Here is a 23,261-nt window from a genome sequence, read left to right as displayed (position 1 = left end):
GAAATTTAAATTTTATTTGTAGTGTTTCAATGAAATGTATCTGCTTTGAGATTTTTTCCACTACAATTTTAAAATGTTGATCAGAAAGCAAAATTTTCTCAAAAGGAAGTTAAAAATCTGAAGGCATAAAAAATTTATTAATTTCTCTTCTTAAGAGAGTTTTTCCCCATAAAACTATCTTTTATTTGTTCTGTATTTATACTTTAAGACCTTTGCTCTTCAAGAACGCATCCTGTGTTGGATGCCGTCCCAGGAAGTCCACAAGCATATCAATTGCATCCTTTAAATAAAGAGAAAAATTAATTATGGCAAAAAAGATTAAAACATTTACAAAGGTATAAAATACATATTTGAAAAGTTATTTTGAATATAAAATAACATAAGTTGAAAATATCAAATATATATATTTAAGAATTTAGTTTAAGACAATAGACATAATATTTAAAACTTATTCATATTAAGATTGAAAAAAATACCTTTGATCCTCCTGGTTTCAAAATTTTATTTCTGTAATCTTTTCCAGTTTCTGGATCCAATACTTTGCCATCTTTGAATCGGGTATAAAACATGTCCATACAATAAACTTCACTCCACTAACAAAAAGAGAACATAAATATTAAATCCTTTGATTCAAAATATTGGAAGTAATATATTTTGGTTCCATTAAACAACTTTTTTTTTACTATTTTAATAAATTACAAGAAAATAATGCTGATACTCGTATCTTACACAATAATTATACAGGATCTTGGTAAATAGAAGTATAAACTTTAAGGGTCTACAAATAATGATGTAGAAAGAAATAATTTTGTATTAAAACATAAGATTGTATAGAAATACAATTTTTTTTTATTGTCTTTGAGTTATATGAAAAAAGAAAAAAAAAAAAAAGAGGACATTATTTCAGACTAGCCGGCTAGCCAATCTTAATGCTCGTTAAAATTTTAATAATTAACTATTTTATGTAATTCCTACTTTAATAGCTTCTTCATTAAAATATTTCAATTCACTCAGAATATTATAAAGGCATTCAGTCATAATGTAATCTGTATCTCTCCAATTTTCTGTTAGCTCCCGTAGAATTTGTGCTTTAAATTAAAGTGTAAAGAATTAATCTGCAATTAATATAATAATATTTTTTTCTGAAACAAAGAATTTTTTTTTTTTTTTTGGTAATATGATTACTGAAAACAGAGTCACTGAGCATTTAAACCTTATCGGCACTAAAGAATATCTTAATTTATGTAATATCTCAAGAATTTGTCAACAAAATTTTTTCAGATTCATCTTCAGCAGGTATATTAATTAACAATGTTTAATTTTAAATGCATCAAACACTAAGAAAATAAACAGAATCGTTTAAAGTAATCGGTCGAAAACAGGTTAAAAAAATACTTAAAAAACGATGAACTTAAACTAACAAATACAATTTAATTACAAAAGCATACAACTAACCTAAAAATAATTTAAATCTAGTCCGCTTCCGTTGAAATTTAAAAAATCAGAATACAATGCGCATGCATGAATTTTCAACGCCAGTTACGGTAACGCAAATGCGTGAATTTTTCTACGCCAGTTGGGGTAACGCTATGTAGATTAGAAATTTTTAATTTCCTTTAATCTGTTTTATTTTAATTCAAAAGTACTTCAGAATGAATCTGAAAGATCGATTAATTAACAATGTTTAATTTTAGATGCATAAAACATTAAGAAAATAAACAGAATCGTTTGAAATAATCGGCCGAAAAATGTTAGCCCTAGCCTCATTGCTGTTGGGGAAAAAAAAAAGAAAAAAAAACTGAAGCCTTACTTATTTGCGGTGGGGAAAATGAAATTTTTTTTTTTGCTTGAAAGTTAGTTTTTAATTAATAATTAAAATTTCAAAAAAAGAGACCTCAAGTGCACATTCCCGACCTCCAAGGTATACACGTACCAAATTTGGTAGCTGTAGGTCAAATGGTTTTTTCTGTAGAGCACCAACACACACAGACATGGAGCTTTATATATAAGTATAGATATAGATTAAATGCACAGTGCAGTTTAATGGAATACAGTCATTAGAATCATACTAATGATCAGTCATAATAAATTTACAACAGTCAAACAAAAGAGTTTAATTTTTTCTCGAAATGTGCAAGCAATTTTTTTGCAAACGCCTGATAAAACCAAATTATTTAGCTTCTATTTAAGATTCCTACATAGTAGCACTACAACAGTGAAATAGCACTTGAGAATTTAGCATAGAAAATTATCTATTTTTATAATAAAATATTCTTTTAAAAAATACAAATTCATTTTTTTTTAAAACCAAATTGTCTTATATATACATATATATTCATGCTTACGATATTCTAAGTATGTGATTTAAAAAAAAAAAAAGTCTGTTCATACATTCCATTTTGTAACTTTTTAAAGATTTTTGCAAATTAACAATATTAGACTATTAAAACTTTTTTTTAACTTTAATCATCCACTCATTTTTAGAGAGTTTTGGACAGCGTGTTTGTTTATATAAGAAAAGAGAAAAATATTTAGTTCATTCCTTTTTCATAAGTAAGGCAGGTTTTCAAACAATGTTTAGAGCAGGTAAGTTTTTTCAGGTCCCATTTTTTAGGATTTAATTCTTTTAAACTAGATGCTTTTACACTTGCTATTCTAAATTGAAGTTTTAGGAAACTTTTTGTTTGAAGTTTTAGTTAATAATGATATTTTAAAATTTAATTTAAATATTAATTGATTATCTAATTTTTTAAATCATAAATTGGCAAGTGATACTTTATCCTAAAATTCTATTATTTCCTGATCTACTTTTTAAATTTAATTATTACTAATATACACGCAGAAAAACTGCTGGTGCATTAGGTCTCAAAGTTCAAGTTAAAGGATAAAAATCTGAAATGCCTACGCATTTCTTTCAAAGACACCCAAGATTCCCTTATCTAAATCGACATGTATCAAAGAAATCATTAAAAAAATCTTTCAGTAAAAAGCACCGAGGGGAAAACATCTCACATTTTCTGCTTCTGTCCCAAATGTCTGACACATTTTCCCACCGGTCATTCCATTGTACAAATCATGTTTTCCAGTGGAAAAATAATCATTGAAAATCCTGTGGAAAGCAGAAAAATTGAAAGAAATGAAAAAGACAGGAAATCTGAATTAGAATGCCCGAAAATTGTGATAGATACAGAAAACAACCATTTCAACTACTGGAAAAGCTTGCACAAAAATGGAAATGGTGATTTTTTTTTTTTTTTTTCATTTTGTAGATGTTTCTGTCATCTTCAGATTCAAAGGATTTTGAAGAGATATGATGAGGGAGATAATTTCAATGGAAAATAAAAAGGAAATCATTGTCATCTTCACAACATCCTAAAAATACTATAAATTAGATTTTAGAAAACCATTTTGAAACATGCCAATACATGTTTTGCAGTACAACAGTTAAGTTACACCATATAAAAATTATATATCAAACATTACAACAATCAGGCTATTGCCTGAGCAAAAAGAATTCTGAATGTTTTGGAAATTTTAATTTAAAATAACTTTAAGACTTTTTTCCTTTTGTCTATATACATTCCCATTTATTATGTCCATTTCATGATTTTCAAACTAGTTTTCATGTACGAGTGTAGTTTAAAAAAAAAATTATTTCAATAAAATTAAGTCTAATTTAAAAATGATTTTATTATTTTAAACATAATGTTTTTTTTTATAGAATATCTGTACCTTTATTGTTATGTATTTCGCCATATGATAAAATTCTAGAAGATGGAGATATTAAAATTTTTTACACAATCAAAATGAAGTCTGTTATAATTACTTCTTAAAAGTCTTGAATATTATTATTAATAGACATTTTTGTTTTGTTTAGAACACTTTGTATCTTTTTAATATGTAAAACAATATATTTTTACTAAATAATGTTTTAAGTTTTGGTGGGACAGTGTTTGCAAATCCCAATCCCCCTCCCTTGCCTCTAAAAATGTAGCATCTTCCGAATTGTTTGAATATGTAATATGTTATTAGATTTAAGCCATTTTTATAAACTTTGTAAGATGCTCCTCAAAAGATAATTCTTGGTTTATTTTCTGAACTTCTGATATTCAAAGTATTTAGTGTATTTCACCAATTTGCCAATATGTATGCTTAGAAAAAAAAATTAGAATAATTTTCAGATATTTCTTACAAAAGAATAATACTTTAATACATTTGAAAAATAATACCTACATAAAATAAAATTTTGATTAATATGATATGATTAGAAATATTTCATATTTTTAGAATATTTATGACACTTGAAAAAATGTAACACTTTTTTGCTCATATTTAAACATTTTTAAGTTAAATATTATTTTATAACGTAATAATAATGCAACAAATTTTTAATTATTGGAATTATTTTCTCATAAATTCTACACCTGAGAGAATTAAGTAACAATCAAGGAAACATGCCTAATTTGAACTGCCAAAACCTTTGAGCACTTTAATTACTCCAATTATTTATTATTAATATTGCCTCCTACTTGCTGTTATCTCTATTATACATGCAACTGTGCTGCACTATTGAAAATCTTTATTCCATTAAATCTGTGTTTTTTGTTGCATCTTTATCTGTTATGGAATTTTCATACAAAGAACCAATTGTACTTCAGAAAAAAATACTTGTTTTTTTTATGCCCTCAATAAAAGTCGGTATCTGCATATTTCAAGTAATGATCTAATACTTACTAGCATATTTATATGGAAGACAAATATAAAACAAACGGATGTAAACAACCATAATATTAAAAGTTAATGTTTTAAGTTAACATTTTTTTTTTCTCAGTTTACATAATATTCATCAACTTGTTTTAAATATGAAAATGAGTGTCTGAAGTTTAAAAGACCTTATTTTGTGATGTCTGTAGGAAATTATTCAAAAGCAAAATCTGCCATCATACAAATACATTTTACTTACTAAATAACTGTAATAACGAGCATCATATTCGCCACAAAGGTGTTGGAAACTGCATCCCATAAATGTATCTTCAGATTCTTCAATTCCCATTATTTCTTTGCAAGTATCTCTGAAAACTCTGTTGATATCTTTCTGAAAACAATATAAAAATATAAATAATATTATTTAGAATGCAACATAAATAATGAAAACTTTGAAAATTAAAAAAAAAGTAACAAATAAAATTCACACAATCATTTTATTTATTAAAAAATGATTTTAATAAAAGATTAAAGCACATTACTTATTTTGGAAGTTCGTGTTTTGGATTTTGCTTGATTTCTAATCAGAGAATCATTTTCATAACAAACTTTCAGTCATCAAAAAATAAATATAGAATTCTATTATATTTTCTCTTTTTTAATCATAACAAATAAGCAGCATTAAATTTTTATTAACTTTCCTATTAATTTTTAAATAACAGTTAATATAGTTCTTAAACACATTAGAGATAGATAGATCCTATGGATAAAAAGTATGTTATATATATATATATAGACAGATAGATCAAATGCACAAAATAAAAAGTGTGTTGTATACAGAATTGCATAAAAATTTTTTAAGTACCTCAATTTTTGAATGAATTTTAAAATCAAATGTAGCCAATACAACTTGGCGTAAATTACGATATCCTGCATTGGCCAAGTTGGATTTAATCAGAGCATTTAATAAATCCTCTGGTATTTCTGATTTTGTTGCGTAATGACAAGACATCATCTTTAAAGGCTCAACTTCCCAACACCAGTTTTCTAACATTTGTGAAGGTGCTTCAACAAAATCACTTTCCACAGCAATTCCTCTACAAAATAGAAAAAAGTAATTATAGCCATGGATAATCTTATAAAACAGTACCTGTTTATATATCCAATAGACTTGTTAACAAAATTAGTTTTAAGTATTAAAATTAAAGCAAGTTAATGCATATCATATACATATGTAGGTAATGATTTTTTTAAAAATCTTACTTACATTTTAATCCATTTCCAAATTTTTATCATAATTTAGCTCATATTAACTTGATTCTGAAATGTTCTCATTTCCTGATCCAATTCCCACTTTTTATTTAATTAATTCTACACACACTGTAAAAAACTTGTGGTCTCAGCATTTTCTCATGCTCCAAGTGAAGAGCTAAGAATCCTTAATGTTTACAACATTCTTTCAAAGATTTCCTATCCTAAAGCTATACGTATCTAAGAAATTCTTATCAAAATCTCATAGTAAAATCACTGAAGGGAAAAATTTTGGTCTCTTCTGCTCTTGTGTAACAATGTAGATTGAAGTGTTTCTTACACTCATTCTTTGTACCTAAATTATGCCTCCTGTGGTAAAATAAAACAAAGTTTAAAAATTCCAGAAGTTTCTTCTATTCAACCATGAAACTGCTAAAGTATTTTTGTAGCATAAATCGGTAAATTTAAACAAAATCTTGTTTTTGAGGGCTGATATTATGAAGTTTATTATTTTTATTTGTAAGATAGCACAAATAAATAAAAAGTTAATAAGATGTATTCCCTAAAATTGTAGAATGTATACTGTTCATTTCAGTATCCTAAGATGACTACCTTTTGATGATTCCATCTCACTAAAGGGCGAGACATGGAAGAATGTGCGCTTTTCTGAATTCTCTTCATTGTTAAATGTAAACATTTCCTCCTTTCATCTCACCCATATTTTGTCAAATTGAATCCATCCTAATGCATGTACAAAAGTGCAGAAGGTTTTAGAATATGTTACCAAACAATAAATAGTGCATTGATGATATCTAGTTTTATGCTTATTAATAAAGCTAGGCAGTAAAAAAAAAAATCATACTATTGTCAGAAAACAAATGATGTAGTTATGAATTCAGGTTTAATTTAAATTATCAAGGAACAATTTCATATTTTTGAATCACACTTTTTAAAAAGTACACAGTTCTCAATCCAGGTTTTTGCATCATACTGATAAAAGTTTTAATTTGAAATGATAATTTTAGTTTTTACTTCCTTCATAAATGATTCCTACTAAAACAATGACTTGTCATCATGACTGACTGTAAATTCGTAATTCTGCAGGAAAGCGCAAGACAAAAAATGCAAAAATTGTAAAGTTCTATATGAATATCTTGCACCTTATCCTCACAGCTAACTTGCATTTCAATTTCAGTGTTTAAGAATTACCTGATGACTTCCTCATGTACTTTCAGACAATAGGTAGGGGGTGAAAAAATGTGTTTAAAATAATCAAAGTAACACAGGCCCTTTGAAAAATTTGAAATGTTGCAAGAAGAATAAAAGAATGATCCATATTATGACCTGAAAAGGTTTTTAAGATGTAGTTCAGAATGGAGTTTAGTAGAAAAATGAGCTAAACGAATTTTATTAATGGCTGCACAATATGCAATATATTTTGCAATTTAAATAAACTAAATACTGTAGTTGCAGATCTGAATAAAAAAGTTGTCATATATTCTTTTAATTGAAGGAAAATTTTTAAAAATTTGATTTAAAAAATGTAGAACTTTTTCTTTATGTAGCTGAGAATAAAATTTCACAGGAAATAATCATTGCCAAATGAAAAATATAATTGATACGGCTGGTTACAATTATGTACTAATTGTAAAGCTTTTATTATTACTCTTTTTACTGTTGTCATATGGTGTCAGCGTTAGCTATTGGTGCATTCTGAATAAAAAGTTGCAGAATTAAAGGTTTAGATAGAAAATTTTGCAGCTAATTCTTCCACAATTAAACTGTTAAAGCTAGTTAAAAACAATATGTGCATTCAGAGTAATCAGATTGTGTATGATCTAAAAATTTTGAAAATACCAACATCACATTTTGAAAATATAAGCTTCTATTTTTAATATAAAAAAAAAAAAAAAAAGCATTGCTTTGGGCATCTGGCAACTTTTTCTAAACTATTCAAATGAGAATTTGTTTCAGAATGATTATTCTGTTGTAATGAATTTCTGCGTTAGAGTTTCTGATAAATAATAATTTATAATATTATCTTTTAGGAGTGAAGACAAATATAATGGACTAACTATACAAATTCAATAAATCTATAAAGTTAATTATCTTGAAAAATAGTATAACGAAATAAAAGAAAAATATAGAAAATGACTTATATAAGAGAAATTAACAGTGCATGATTTAGGTAAACAGTGAATTAATAAGAAAAAAATATTTGGTATTTTAGCCTTCTGCTAACTTACGCAAATTCTGCCAAATCAGCTTGTGCACATATAGCATGCATAAGATGACCAAACTCATGAAAATAAGTAACAACCTAAATAAAAAAAGGGAAAAGAAAAGAGGATTAAATGCAATTCAAATACTTATTTAATAGCAAAAATTAACTCAGAATTCAGGATAAATAAATCTATATACAGCAAAATATTGAACACTAATATGCTGAATGTTGCTTGGAATGAAATCCACAAGAATGGTTTTCCCTCATTAACCCCTTAAAATCTATCTACGAAGAGAATCAAAAATTTCTATTTTAGATACGCCTGCAACAATGAATCATTCACAAAAATATTGCAACTTACCTCACTATGATTTAAAAGAGATGGTTTGTCTTTTTGTGGTTTTGTAAAATTTGTCAACATAGTTCCTACAGTAACTTGCCGAACACCTTCTGCTATAAGGCACCCTGGCTACAAATAAAGTTTAGTGATTTTAATGAATGCAAAATGATGATACAACTAAATATTGTGCAGCTTTGAGGATTTTCAAATATAGCACACCATTATTACATTATAAAATTACTGCATATTTATATAATTGTAACACAGAGTAATTTTGCTAAATTCCTTAAAATATTCCACTATGCTTAATTATATATATATATATATATATTGATGAAAACTTTCAATCAAAAGAAATGAATTAAAGATATTAAACATAAATTAGCAAAGACAGTAAAAAAAAAAAAAATGCTTTGAAAAGAATCGTTATTAAAAACACTACTCAATAAAAAAAGTGCAGAAATACAATAAAATTAAAGAAACATATTTCATTAAATATATGTAATAAACTCATTATCCATGTTTTAAAATTAGTTAGCTTTTCCACTCTTGACTACTAACATTCAAGGAGGAAACCATAATTTCTAATTTGTATAGGATTTCAGTTTATCTGAAATTTCTAAAATTTAAAGATTATGACTTCAATTGTCTGACATTGATTTAATCATACAAATAACACTACAAGCTTCTATCCACTTGCGGATTTCTATATTTTCAATTTCCAAGTGACAGGAATTCCCTTTTCTTGTATATAAAACTTGTTAATGAGTATAATGAGTTATAATGAGTTTTCTCGTGGTCTCTTTTTTGCCCACTCGAAATAGAACAAAATGCTTTAGTTAATGATTATAAGTTGACAATGTTCCTTACAAATTGCATCCTAGATGAACTTTTTTTTATCTAATTGCTTTCAGAATAATAAAATATGTTGTCCACTCTTCTCTTACTTTACTTGATTTTACACATATATGAAATTCATTTTCTGATAACTGAAGAGGCCCTAAGTTTAAATGGTTTCTTTATTTTCTTCATGATATTTAAACCAAAGTTTCAATTTCTTAGAGTTCTTTGGTAAAATTCTTGGCAAATAACATACTCCAAATAGAAAAAGGAGAAAGCAAGAAAAAGAGCATGCAGAAATGCATTCAAAACTTATATAGCTTCAAAAGGAAATTTTCTCTAAATTTTAACTGAGACAGCATTTATTTTACACACATGCAGACTGAGAAGCATGGGGCAGCTGCACACAATTCAGAAATTAAACTGAAGAATGAATTTATAAAATTAAAAGATAATTTTAAGAACATAGATATATTGAAAATATTGTATGTAAAGTATAAACAATATATAAAAAAATCATATTTAATTTTTAACTGCAATAAATTATTTTTCAATAATATATCTTAATTTATACAATTTATTGCTGTTCCAAAATTTAACAGATTATGAATCTTGATTTTAAGAACAACAAAAATGCAATTATTACTTGATTAACGATAACACAAGCATGTGTGTATTTTCCTGTTCTTGGAAACAAATCCAAGAAGAAATATCCCATTAAGTCTCCAGTATCTTTATCTTCAACTTTAAACTGTAATATTCAACAAAATCACAATCACAAAAAGATTTTCTTATATCACATACAAGCATATCACACATTTTAAACAGCAAAAACCAGAGTACAGTTTATACATATGAACTGTATTAAAATTATTTTCAGTCTGAAAAAAATACAATGTAAAACATGTATTTAATTTTTGCTCATTATATATTCAAACAAATGAAACAAAGATTTAAAAAATTAAATTAAAACAAATTTGCATTTATATTCCAAGTATATAAATTTTAAAGTTTTTCTCAAAATTTAGTATTATTTTTAAAGATTTCTATCTGATATTCAAAAATGAATGTAAATTGAGAAAAAAAAAAAAGAAACAACATAAGTCTAAGGATGTTAAATATAAAGAATATGAAGCTATTCTGAATGGATTTTAAAAATATTCCAAATAAACTATTTTCAACAAAGAAAATAACAATATAAAAATTATAACTTTTAATAATATTTACTCAAAACTCAAAAAAAAAAAAAAAAAAAAAAAAAAATCAGTAAACATTTCATTTTAAGAAAAAATCTTTACCATCATTTCATTAAATACTATTCAAAAAGAGAATCCTGCAAAGTTCTTAATTCTCAAATAAACATTTTTCAACCGTTTTGACCAAGCACAAAAAAAAATATTTCTATAACTAATATTTAACATATAAAATTATAGGCTAATCAATAGAAGTATGTTGATCTAATCTCGGGATGTTTTATTTCATTACTTTATCTTAGAAAACAAAAAAAGGAAAATAATAAATAAAATTTTTAAAAAATTAGATATATTGTCATTATTAATTGGAAGAAAAAAAAAACTTTAAGGAAAATTATTGCCCTTCGGTTAACTGCAAAGTCAAACTTATTTTGTATAACATTATTTAAATCAAAAGGTTTAAAATATAGCTTTCAGTTTGATAATATATAAAGCAGAACACATAGTTCTAAAGTCGAAACTTGCATTTTTAAAGTATCCAAGGCAAATTTAACCCATTTAAGTTTTTAAATTTATAACTGATATTATTGGAGATTATAAAACCTAGAATTTAGGAATAAGGAATATAAAACTTTTAAATTTTATACATACCATTTGAACATCTTCATGCCAAACCTCAGGATTTTCTATTTCAGTAAATTTGAGTCCTAATAGATCCTGATTGAATGATAAAAATTTCTTACATCAAAGAAAAAAAATCAATTTAATATTAAATCTATATTGATTCCTATCTAGTTATTATAATTTGATCGATAATTAACACAAGGTTCTTCAAAATATTTAGCATTAAAAATAAGTAATATTTGCTATTTTTTCATAATATAAGATACATGCCAACTTTACAATAAACAGTAAAGTAAAGTAAAAATAAGCAGCTAGTAAAATATTTTTAAAATTTACTTATAACAGTTTTATATACATTATAGAAAATGGGTGATCATTGATTATTAAAAGGGAGAGAAAGCATTTTTACTTTTATTCAAACAATTGCAGCAAAAAGTCTTATTAGAGCATTTTAAAATAAATAAGCAAACATTTATTTAATACTGAAGGGAAAACAAAAGTTCACCAAAATAATTCAGAACATTTTAATACAAATTTTAACAAGTTTATTTTTGAATGAGTGAAATGACTTTTGAAATATTTGATAGTGATTTTCAGTAGGGGAAATTAGCTAATTGCTTCAAATATAGCCTCAGCTTGTTTCACTTCCAAAATGCATTAATATTTTGGCAAAAGTCTTCTCCTATGACCAACAATATATTAGAAAACATTTTTTTTTAAAGATAGAAATTGTTGATTATTTCAAAGTTTTTTTCATAAACAATGACTAAAAAAAAAAATTAAATTGAGAAAAATAAGCAGATGTATGATTTTTTAGGAAGCATAAAATAACACAAAGATATTAATAAGTTAATAAACCTAAGGAGCATTATAAACCAAGCAAGATCCTTTTACTTTGCTAGTAAAAGGTATAAAAAAAAAAATGCTTACCTGATAAATTTTACATAACCCTTCAGTTACAGTCTGAAGAGGAAAATATTCTTTCAGTTTCGTGTGATCAACAGAATATTTTATTTTTTCAACTTTTGTTGCATAAAACTTTAAATCATATGGTTGTAATTTGCCATCAAATGGGATGCCCAATTCATTACACTGAAAAAAAAAATGAAAATATTTTTTTAAATATAACCAGACTATCTGATTTAATGTTAAACCAATCAACCATTTAAAAGTAAAATAATTTGTGTGCAATATACAATTAAAGAGAGCATATTCGGCAAATGAGGGGCAAAGCAAATTTTTTGAGATAAAAACTTTAATAACATAATAATATATTTTTTTTTAGAAGTGATGAATATTTCAAGTGAAATTGTCTGGATGTATAAATCAATAAATTGATAAAAAATTTATGAAACACTCAAAATTATCTGACAAGCACACCACAATCTGACAAATTGTTGATTTGCAAACAACTATTGCATTGCTATAAAACATTCTGATCTATATTTGTTATTTGTATACACAAGAGGTTTAAAAAATCATGATACAAAGTTTAAGGATATGTCAGATATATAATAAATTTTACAACAATATTTGGGGCTATTCATGCAAAAGTTAATCATTATAAGAGTCTTATTTTTTGTCAGTAAATAACAGGGTAATTAAAAAAAATATTTGCCAATATCTAAGTTCCTAATGAGAATATTGTTAAAAGAAAAAGAATAAAATCTCTGATGTAAATATCCTAAGGTATGCCCTCAAAGCATGATGTGGAAAACAAATCTTCAGCTCTCACAGTTATGGTTATAATGAAACAATTACAAATAGCAACACCTTTTTTCCTTCAGAAAATAATGTTTACAATATGGGGCCATAAATATGGGCATTGGAATAATATATTTGCAACAGGAAAAATAGCTGTGATAGGCCAAGACTAAGAAAAAGATAAGATCTACCAACAAGGAGAGAAGTGGCAGAAGAACAAAACATTTTGATATGTCTCACAAAATCCAATATGTGTTCCAAATGCCATCATTCATGAAGATAGACTTTACATATAGACAAAATATTTTTAAAATCAGCCTATAATATAGTTTCCATATTTTATAGTTTATATAAAATAGAGTTTTTTTAAAGTATTCTACAAATAAAATTTATTAATCTAAATGTAATATTTTTCTCTTAGATCAATAACAGTTGTAACCAAATGTATCTATTGTAGTAAGCATAAGTTTTCTGTTAATAAAGTAATTGCCAAATTGTTTGCAAAAATTCCAAACAGTTTTTAACATTATTTGTAACTTAAGAAACACTAAAGTAACAAAAGAGATTTGAGGCTAAGTAAACTTTGCTTTATGCTGCAAAGATGACAAATCATTAATCTTAGTAAGGTAGCTCACTATAACTGATGCATTTAACATGCACACTGGCAAAAGTTAAAAAGAAACCTCTAATAAATGTAAGTAATTAAGTATTTTTAAAAAAATATCTAACGTAGTAAACAGCGGGTTTTATAACTGTAGGCCCTAATAAAACTATAATACATATTTCATTTCTATAATTCTATTATTACATATGCATATAAAAATATTTTTAAAAGATTAATTTAGTATTTGTGAATTTAAAAAAAAAGCAAATCTACCTCTTTTTCTTTGAGTTCTAGCATTAGCTTCCTTTCATCTTCCCACAAAGGTTCTAATTTATGCCATAATTCTGTTAAAAACTTTTGCACATTATCACCAGATTTGACCATTAATAGTTCGGTAGCATATTCAGTATGTCTTGGATATCCCAATATATTTGCTAGCTGCAAAAAAAATAAATAACAGTATATCCATCTAAGACCACATTAATCAAATTCAAAATATTTTTATAATGAAAAATAATAGTTATTTAAAAGAATCAAAATTCTAAATTTTCTATTTATTTTTATTACTTCCAGTTTAATTTCTACAACTTTAGAACATCAAGATAAATAAAATTCTTTTCCCTTCATTTTAGTTTGAAATACATAACAATGTTGTATATTCAAAAGGTGACTTTAATTTTTGAATTTGCAGCAGTATATAACTAAAGTAACCTTTACACCACATTTATTAGAAAAATGAAGTAAATGAATGTCAGCAGTTATTAATCATTCTCTTGCATTAAAAGAATTCAGCATTGTGCCACAATAAAAATTAAAAGCTCTGGTATTAAAGAAAAATAATATGTTACCTTATGTCGCAGTTCAGTAACTTCATGCAATATAGGATCATTTTCTTTGACACATCTATATTAACAGAAAGATAATTAGCATACATGAAAAATTGCACTTTGTCACATTAAATATTTGAAAAATTTAGTTAAAAAAAACTATTATTCTTTAAAGTTATTTTGATAAACTTTTATGAAATGATTCTCTCTGTCCCTAATTTTATAAGTTAATGATTCTCAATATTAGGAAACATAAATGAAATCCAAAAGACAAACATTTTTAATACTATGCCTCAAAAAATGCTTTTCAGTATTAGATATAACTCTTGGTAGATAAAATATTTAAAAGAGAAAGAAATATATTTACCTAGAATTAAATGCTATAAACATTCTTCGCCTTGTCTCAGGATTTCTGCATTTTTCCATAATTGGAAAGACATCTGGATATTTTAAAGTTACCTCATAATTTCCATTTTCAAGCTAAAAAGGTAAAATAGTATTAAAAAACAGACAAATAATTCACATTCAAAATTGCTTAGAAAGGAAAGAGAAATAAAAGCAAATATGATTATACATTTCCCCCCTCCCTAACTTTATAACTGTTGACCGAAGATTCTAGCTTTTTCCCCCCTCCTCCCTTCTGCAAAACATTTAAATGCTCACTATTTAAAAAAAAAAAAAAAAATCCAAAATAATTTTTCAAAATAAATACCTTAACAGAGAACAATCCTCACTTTCCAACATTTTTTCTGCCCATAGTATTAAGTAATAAAATATGAAAACAAAATCAAACTTTTTTGCCAATATTTTCCCCATAATTTATTACATCTAAACTTAATTAAAAATAATTTTAAAACATAAAATATAAGAAATGCATTCACAGTAAACATTTTTCTTAATCAAATATCTAAAACTGAATTTTTGTTTGTTTGTATTTTATGCTCAAACAAAATAAATAAAACAAAATAATATAATCAAATAAAATAATCAAACAAAATAATATTACTATCATTGATGCCAATCAATGTGAGAAAAATGAAACTGAAAATATTTAGTACAAGCGCTAATTTTTGTTTTTGCATTAATGAATAGTCATCTATACAAGATATTGTCATTCTGCATGCATATTATTCAGAGTTTATCTTGCATACAAAATAGAATTATTATTACTGTCGCGTTGATTCTCTATATCTATTAATATTGTCTATGTTTCAACTTTTGTTTTGTTCCGAATGGCAACGGTGTTAAAAAAGATGTATATATAGTTTGGAATTCATTAAAAGAGGTTGTGTTTACTTTTGAGAATGGCTTTGAGTTTTATATTTACGCCATAAACAAATGCCCTTTCACCCAAGAAATCGAAAGCAGAGTCTTTAATGAAAGTATCTGAATAAGAATATTATCTGATTCGATGTCAAACCGTGACAATTACTGATTCTGATCAAGGTAAGTTGTATAAGATGGAAATTGCCGAGACCAAACAGCAATTTGTATATTTATTCAGTGAATCAATAAAAAATATTTCAGTTATAAGCGTATATCATGTTTACTTTGTCAAAAAATATGCCTCCCAAATGTTTGTCACTTAGTAAATCTATCAGTGAAGCATGTAAAAATAAGTGAATTGAAGCTTCTTAAACAAACGAGGGATAACAAGCAAATAATAAACCAGAACATCTGCGAATTGCAAATTCGCATGCTTCAGAATACCAAGATCAACATATGGCAAGATTCGAAATTTATATGCTACCTGATCACATGCATCAGAATCAAAAGATCAATATGTGGCAAGAAATGAGGCAACTATATTTAATGGCAAGAAGATTGGTGAAGATGTGCTCATTCCATGCATTTCCATTAACCCCACCAACTTTCCTTTTGATTTCAAATGAATGCAATACCCTATTTGATTTGCATCCTTAATGACCATCAACAAAGCACAAGGGCAATCAATTCAAGTGTGGTTTGAACCTAGAAAATCCGTTTTTTTCACATAGTCAGTTGTATGCTCATGAGCTGGATAGCCAAGATATGTATTTGTTTTTGCTGTAGATGGAAAAACAAAAGATATTATCTACCCTAAAGAACTAGAATATATATATATATATTAGTTATACTTCTCCTTTGTATGTAATTCAATTTCAATAAATGTATTCATTGTCGGTAAAAAAAAATAAATAAATATTCTTTGTATCATTTCTAATTAAACAAGATAGCTATTTCAAACGACATTTTAAAAATTATTTCTTCTGTGGCAGCAATGTGCCAGGTACCAGTAGTTTATGATAAATTTATAGTTACATATTTTAATTATATTCTAGTTTAATAAGAGAAAGACAAATAAAATGCATGTTTGATAATAATTTGTAAATAATTCCACAATATGAAATGTGGAAAGCTAAAAACTTTTACTGAAACACAGAAACCTACTAACATTAATGAGGACTATAAAATATTTTAGTTTCTTAAAAACAAACTTTTGGCTTAACTTTGTGATTGCAACATATTTTAATTCTCAATGGAATTACTTTATGACCATGTGATATACATAATAAGTCATTTAACTAATTTAATAACTAATTAATAATAACTAATTTAATTTTTTAGCCACTATATATTCTGCAAGAGCAAAATGTAAAACTATGTGCAATTAGATCCATATTTTTTTATCATGTGATAACATGTGGAAATAATTAAAAAATAAATTGAAAGATATTTTAACGATCACCAATTAAATGCATAAAAATGCAATTTTAAACACATTTCTTTGACATAAAAAATAAAATTATTTAAACAATAAAGAATATAAGTAATGAAAAATTGAACTAATTAATTAAGAACATTTTTGTTCATAATTAATTCAAGAAGGGATAACCAACTTGAACTAGTAGCACTTAAGTTTGCAACCCCTCTTCCTCCCCTCTAATATTGTGAACAATTTTATGTTTTGAAATATGTCATGGAGGAAAAAAGATAATTAATAATATATTTCAAAAACTAATTATCTACTTATGTATGTGGTCTGAAGTAAATGTAAATGAAAAAGTATGTCTAAAAAAATGCAAAATATTCATGCCAATGTGTACTTTTGAATAATACATTGTCTGCAGTTTTACATTTTAAAACTTAATGGATGATATCCTTATAATGATTTTCATTTTCATAAAGAAATTTTAGTGATTAAACAGTTATTATAAAGATGTTAACGGATGTTAATAAACAGTTATTAATGATTATAAAGATGGAGGCATGTGTGTGCCTGTATGTGCATACTGGTGCTCTATAAACCACTTGACTTAAAACCATCAAATTTAGGCCAGATATACCAGAGGGTAAAACATGCATCTCAAAGTGATTTTTTAAAAAAATTTTAATTAAAAATTAAGCTAGATTTTTACACCTATTTAAAGCCTCACCCCATTTTTTCAATGATGTTAAATGAACTATTGAAAAATTCTTTAGAATTAATTTATTTTAAAATATATTTTAAAGTATATTTCACAATAATACTTTCATTGTTATAAATGAAACTGAAGCTGTTTTCATTGCTTCATTAAATATCTGATCATACAACTTTAATTCATCGTTGAAAGCAAAAGAAAGATTCTGTTTAATATCTATGTAGTTTATAGGGTGAATAAATAAGACGAGTTACAATTCCACTAAATTCAGAAAACTTACCTTAGGAAGGAAAATAAATAAATAAATAAATAAAGCTGTTAATTTTGCTTTTAAACTGCTAGGTAATATTTCTTTGAAATTTTTATGTTTTGAATATAATGACAACCAAATTTATAAGAAAAACTAGATTTAGAAAAGAGGTATCAATTACTTACCTTTTTTAAATTGCCAAAATAATCATCAGGTAAACCAATAAGATCCTTATCACTAAATTCTAATGTTGTTGCTTCATCAGAAAGGTTTTTCATAAATTGAATACATAAAGAATTGATTTTATTTTTTAGTGTTTTAATCATTTCTTGAGTTTCACCAGGAAGATGCAATCCTACAATAATGCACAAAAATATATATACAATAATGCATATAAACATATATAGGATTAGTATTTGAAACAAATTTAAATCTTCAGTAATAATAATAATAATTATCCTTCTTTAAAGTCAAAATCATCTAAATATTTAAAGTTTAGGAAATAAAAAGTAAAAGACAAAATTTTCTTATGATACTAACCATTTCGCTTGCCATTTTTTATTAGCTTTTCAAGATAGCGTTTTGGTTCTGGTTTTAGAGTATCTTTCTGTTTTTCAAGAATAATTAGTTTTTTGAATATATCTTGTCTCATGCTAAAGAAAATAAAAGTATATGCATATCATATATAAATATGTAACAAGAAAACATAAATAGTTAAAAAAAGGAATCAACTAATAATTTATATTAAAAAAATTATTTATTGGATAAAACAAACATGGTTTTATAAAATGACAGTTTGCTTTTTAAAAGATGAGGAGTTGAAGGAATGAATTATTTTTCACTATCATATGCACATTTACAAATGTAAAACAAATTAACTTAGGCTATGTTCTTAAGTGGCTAAAATTAGCCAGGATGAGTAATATGTTTTTAAAGCAGAAAATACGTTATTAAAAAAACTTGTTTCAGCAATTTTTCAGTTTTCTTTTTTAACTAAACATACTTTATTTTGAAGAAATTTGAAATAGTTTTTTTTTTTAAAAATTAAAGCATGAAAATCAATTTACTTCAGAGAATTAAAGTAGAATACTACAAAATTTCAAAATTGTTGAAAAAATTAAAATTTTTTACATGTTTGATACCAACCTTTACCAAGCATAAATTGCAAATTGAAAAGCTATTTTTCAGTTTGTGCAATATATTTGGAAATCTAATTTTGCATCAAGCACTCATCAAACTTATATCAAGAAATTAGTGACAAACTGTAAGATTATAATACTTATTTGTTATACTATTTGCAAATATTTTAACTCTGGTCAAACAAATGGAAAATTACAAAAAATGATTTAAAATGCATATATATTTATGCCTATGTATTTATAGCAGATTGGTTACAAGCTCTTCACCACATATTTTTAAAAAAATCCTTTATTGAATGAAATCTTATGTAATTCATTCTCTAATCTTACCTAATCCATATTTATTATTCTGCTTAGACAATTGGCAACAAATCACAGAGGACAATATTTTGTTCAAATATATATAAGTAATCAAAAATATAAGCAATAAGAAATTAAAACTTATTTCTGAAACAATCTAAATTATTTCGGAAAAACGAAACTAAAAATATTTCGGAAACAAAACTAAAAATATTTCAGAAACAAAACTGAAAAATTATTTCAGAATCAAACTAAAATGTTAAAAACTAAAAAAAAAGTAAAAAAGCATCATTGTATTTAGTGAGTGCATATGCAGCTACTACTGAAACACTAATGAATCTAGACTAATTAGTAATAAAAATCAAGTTAAAAAGAAAAATAGAACCAAAATTAAACCAAATAAAATTTTTTATTTGGTTATTATATACTATGACAATGAATAAGTTCAGTAAAGAAAATAGTCCAAGAACTTCACACTAAATTATTTTTTTTATTTTTAGCCAAATGACACTTCAAAGAATCAGATCTATTATACATATGAAAGTGTACGCACATATCAAACTTCAGTCAAACTTATCAAACACATGGGCAAATTTAGAAGAGATTAATTATTTAAATGACATTCATTTTTATGTTTCAAATCCAAATGAATAATCGATTAACAGGGTATCAGCAGATATTTTAACAGTAAAAATAAACAGCAAAATTAATTTAATACAATTTTACTCCAAGTCAAACTCAAATTGTTTTATGTAATAATTTGTGAAATTCCATATTAGCATCAATACAGTCAAAACCTAAAACTTAACAAAAAAAAAAAAAAAGTTTGTTAATGAGATAATATCATGCTCTGAAGTTTTATTTTCCAATACAATAATTTGATTATAATTTTCAAAATGCCTTTTTATTTGAATTTCTAGAGCATCAGTTCATTCATTGTTATTGGTAATTGGACAATTAGGTTTTGCAGCAGACTGGTCAATATGGATGAACTTTCAAATATAGATATCTTGTACAATAACAGTCTGAAATTTCATAACAAAGAAAAATAAAAATAACAAAGAAAAATTTATATTTGCCAAATCTATAATCAATTTTTTTTCAAATTAAATATAAAATAATAATTCAAAAAAATTTATTCTCATTTGATACCTTATTTCAACATCAAAAGCTCTAAGCTTTTGATCAGCTTCTGTACTAGCATCTCGTATCTTTTGATCTGGTGAAAAGTATTGTACTTGATCTAAAATATATCTTTTGGTGCTACATTCACATTCTGCATCAGCCAACACCTGAAAAGATAATTATTTAAAATAAGAGAAAAATACTTATTCGGATGAAAATGCCACTGACGATTTCAGAAAAATTTGAAATAATGTACAATTCATTTCTTTTATTTAAGATTATATGTTATTTTAACACAATGATGCAAATGACAGCTATAGCTATATGGTATGTAGGCAAATGATGGCTGTAGCCATCCTGCGTTCAACTGACACACAATTCTATAAAGAAGTCATAAGCAATTGGGGGGGGGGGGGAATGTATTTCTGAGCACAATTGTTAAATTAAAAGTGTGCAGTATTGTATTAAATAGTTCAAGATCTTATTTTGAAGCCAAATGAGAGTAATTTTGGAATCGAGCTGCAATTTTAAAGATCAGTAAGATAAAGAAGCCAGCATGTATTCCACACTGAAAACTTGCATGCTATATCAATGCGATTTTTCAATCCACAATAACAGATTAAATACATGCAAGGTTCACATACATATTGAATTTCTGTAATTGTGCTCAAGATCTTCTGTTCTTGAAATATGACTCAGCCATAGACTACCAAATATGCAAAAATTTAAGGAACAAAATTGCAAGAATAAATGGAAAAAAAGCAGCTTTGAATATTAATTTCATAGGAATTTTATCAGGAAAATATTTTTATTTTCTAGTATTAATTGTGTAAAATAAAAGTATGGCAGATACTATAACATACTAGCAAAGTATAATTTATATTCCTATCTGAAAAAAGATCAATATAGTTTATATATATTACAGTTTGTCAGTGTCCTTGTTCTTAGATATAAAATAATTTTACAGTCTATTCTGAACTTATTAAATATTTTGAAATATAATGTTTTATTCCATATTAGATCAAAAAATTTTTCTTTCGTTTCACACTGTATGATACACTTAATAAAATCAATAAATCCCAACTAAATATTATTCTTTAACAAAAAAAAAGTATCAGAACCAAGTTATATATACCTTTAAAACAGTATCATAGTTAACATCGGTATCCGGCACAGCCGCAACAGAATCATAGATGCTTCGTGTTGTATTTATAAGATCATCCGTCCGCTTGAGCAATTCTTCTGCAGAAAATTTGCAGCTCCAATCTTCTCTTACACCTTTGCACGGCATAGTTAATTGGAAATGGTTAAAACTTCAACAATTTTCAAACAAAATAATTTTTTGGCAATTCGTCAGCTAAGAATACATACACGTAAAGATACAGGTTCAAAATTTACCAGAGGCGTTTGCTTAATTCAAGCGAGTAGGCTTTATCTCTATTCACCTACAATTTTTTAAAATGGTTTGTTTAAATTTTGTCGCTCTACATCTTTGAAGATCAATCGGCGATGCCTTATTCATTTATTAGCAAGAATATAACAGCCTTCCCTACTGTACTTGAAAAATGATTTTTTTAACTTCATTTCTGAAACTTTACAAAATTTAAATGAATAGATTTTTCTTCTTACTCTCGGCAAATGTGCTCTCTGAAGTTCCGAACATTTTTTTTAACGTATCATTATTACTAGACATAGATAAGATTTGCACGCCATCATTTGAAGAAAAGTTGAGTTTATTATGAGATTGACGGGCAATTTCGAATCAGCATGGAAAAAGTAAGAAGCACCCGGATATAATATCATTTTTATCCCCTCCCCGTCGTCATCAATGACTAAGTGACAAATGACTCGACACTGCAATTTTCTGTTTCTTCATCACATCTTGAGGGCATAAGCTTATTGATGTTTAGTTTCCATGGGTTTTTTTTTCAAAGACTGACACGCGGGACATTAACATATGATTTGTCCATGGATCTTCTACAATAATCTTTGCCCTCCTTATGCTAGTGATTGTCTGGTGGATACAATATTGATCAGTAAATTTCCAGGCAAGATTAGCAGAAAAGGACAAATAATCCCGACCGCCTTAAAGCCCATCAGAACAGCCTACATAGAGGATCTTGTTTCTATTAGAGATAGACGAGGACTGAACTCGCAACATTATGGTCCGTAGCCGAGTAACATGACCACAAGACAAAAGAAATTTCTCATGTCTCGTAGCTGTTATCTGGCTTATAAAGCGTCACCACATTTTTTTTTGTTTCCTATCCGAATATACTTATATTTGAATATCATTCGATTTGTTCACATGTTACATTCATAATTCAGAGATAATCTTTAAATTTCTCTGTACTTGCTATCCCAATTACATAGCACTAGTTTAAAATTAAATTGCTTTTTTTCCCTTTCTTTTAAGAAGAAATTCGGAGTTTTGATTAGCATGAGACAAAATATGTTTTTTTTTTTTTTTTTTTATAAACGGGCTGAAAACTATTTTCGTAGAAATTGCAAAGGCTCAAATGTGACTCTGCAAGGTTAAATGAAATCAAAATTTATCAGTTTTATTTTGCAGTATCACAATAATACAAATACGGTAATATATATTTAAAAATAATTTATAAAAATGGTTTTTTCCTTTCTAAAAATTACACTGGCCGTCCCAATTATAGTAATATTTGCAAAAAAATCTTTCTCAGAATTGAGAATATTTTATTCTTTTGAGATTTAGCATTAGT

At 26.0% G+C, this 23,261-nt stretch overlaps 1 protein-coding gene across 1 annotated transcript; it reads right to left on the bottom strand.

Moving 5' to 3' along the window:
- Positions 1–118: 118 nt before the first annotated feature.
- LOC129975725 (thimet oligopeptidase-like) lies at positions 119–21,954 on the bottom strand. Its single transcript, XM_056088901.1, has 16 exons — positions 21,662–21,954; positions 20,554–20,693; positions 18,503–18,615; positions 18,148–18,317; positions 14,679–14,791; positions 14,333–14,387; positions 13,758–13,922; positions 12,107–12,268; positions 11,204–11,269; positions 10,006–10,110; positions 8,541–8,648; positions 8,202–8,275; positions 5,570–5,801; positions 4,964–5,095; positions 477–593; positions 119–280 (listed from the first exon to the last, which is right to left on the bottom strand). Exons 1-16 carry the CDS (start codon positions 21,815–21,817, stop codon positions 197–199), a joined length of 1,992 nt encoding a protein of 663 aa, XP_055944876.1. The 5' UTR covers positions 21,818–21,954; the 3' UTR covers positions 119–196.
- Positions 21,955–23,261: the final 1,307 nt, after the last annotated feature.

Source organism: Argiope bruennichi, chromosome 7, assembly GCF_947563725.1.
Source record: "Argiope bruennichi chromosome 7, qqArgBrue1.1, whole genome shotgun sequence".
Taxonomy (NCBI): domain Eukaryota; kingdom Metazoa; phylum Arthropoda; class Arachnida; order Araneae; family Araneidae; genus Argiope; species Argiope bruennichi.
Note: the sequence above shows the minus strand (reverse complement) of the source record. Positions and strands in the feature narration are given on the sequence as shown.

Bases quoted from the DNA above. Each gene is read 5' to 3' on its own strand.
- LOC129975725 (XM_056088901.1), bottom strand. From the start codon at position 21,817: ATGCCGTGCAAAGGTGTAAGAGAAGATTGGAGCTGCAAATTTTCTGCA. The intron at 13,923-14,332 runs GTAACATATTAT...TTTTTTTTGCAG, and splicing joins TTACTGAACTGCGACATAAG to CTAGCAAATATATTGGGATA. The intron at 5,802-8,201 runs GTAAGTTAGCAG...TCTATTTTGTAG, and splicing joins GCTGATTTGGCAGAATTTGC to AGGAATTGCTGTGGAAAGTG.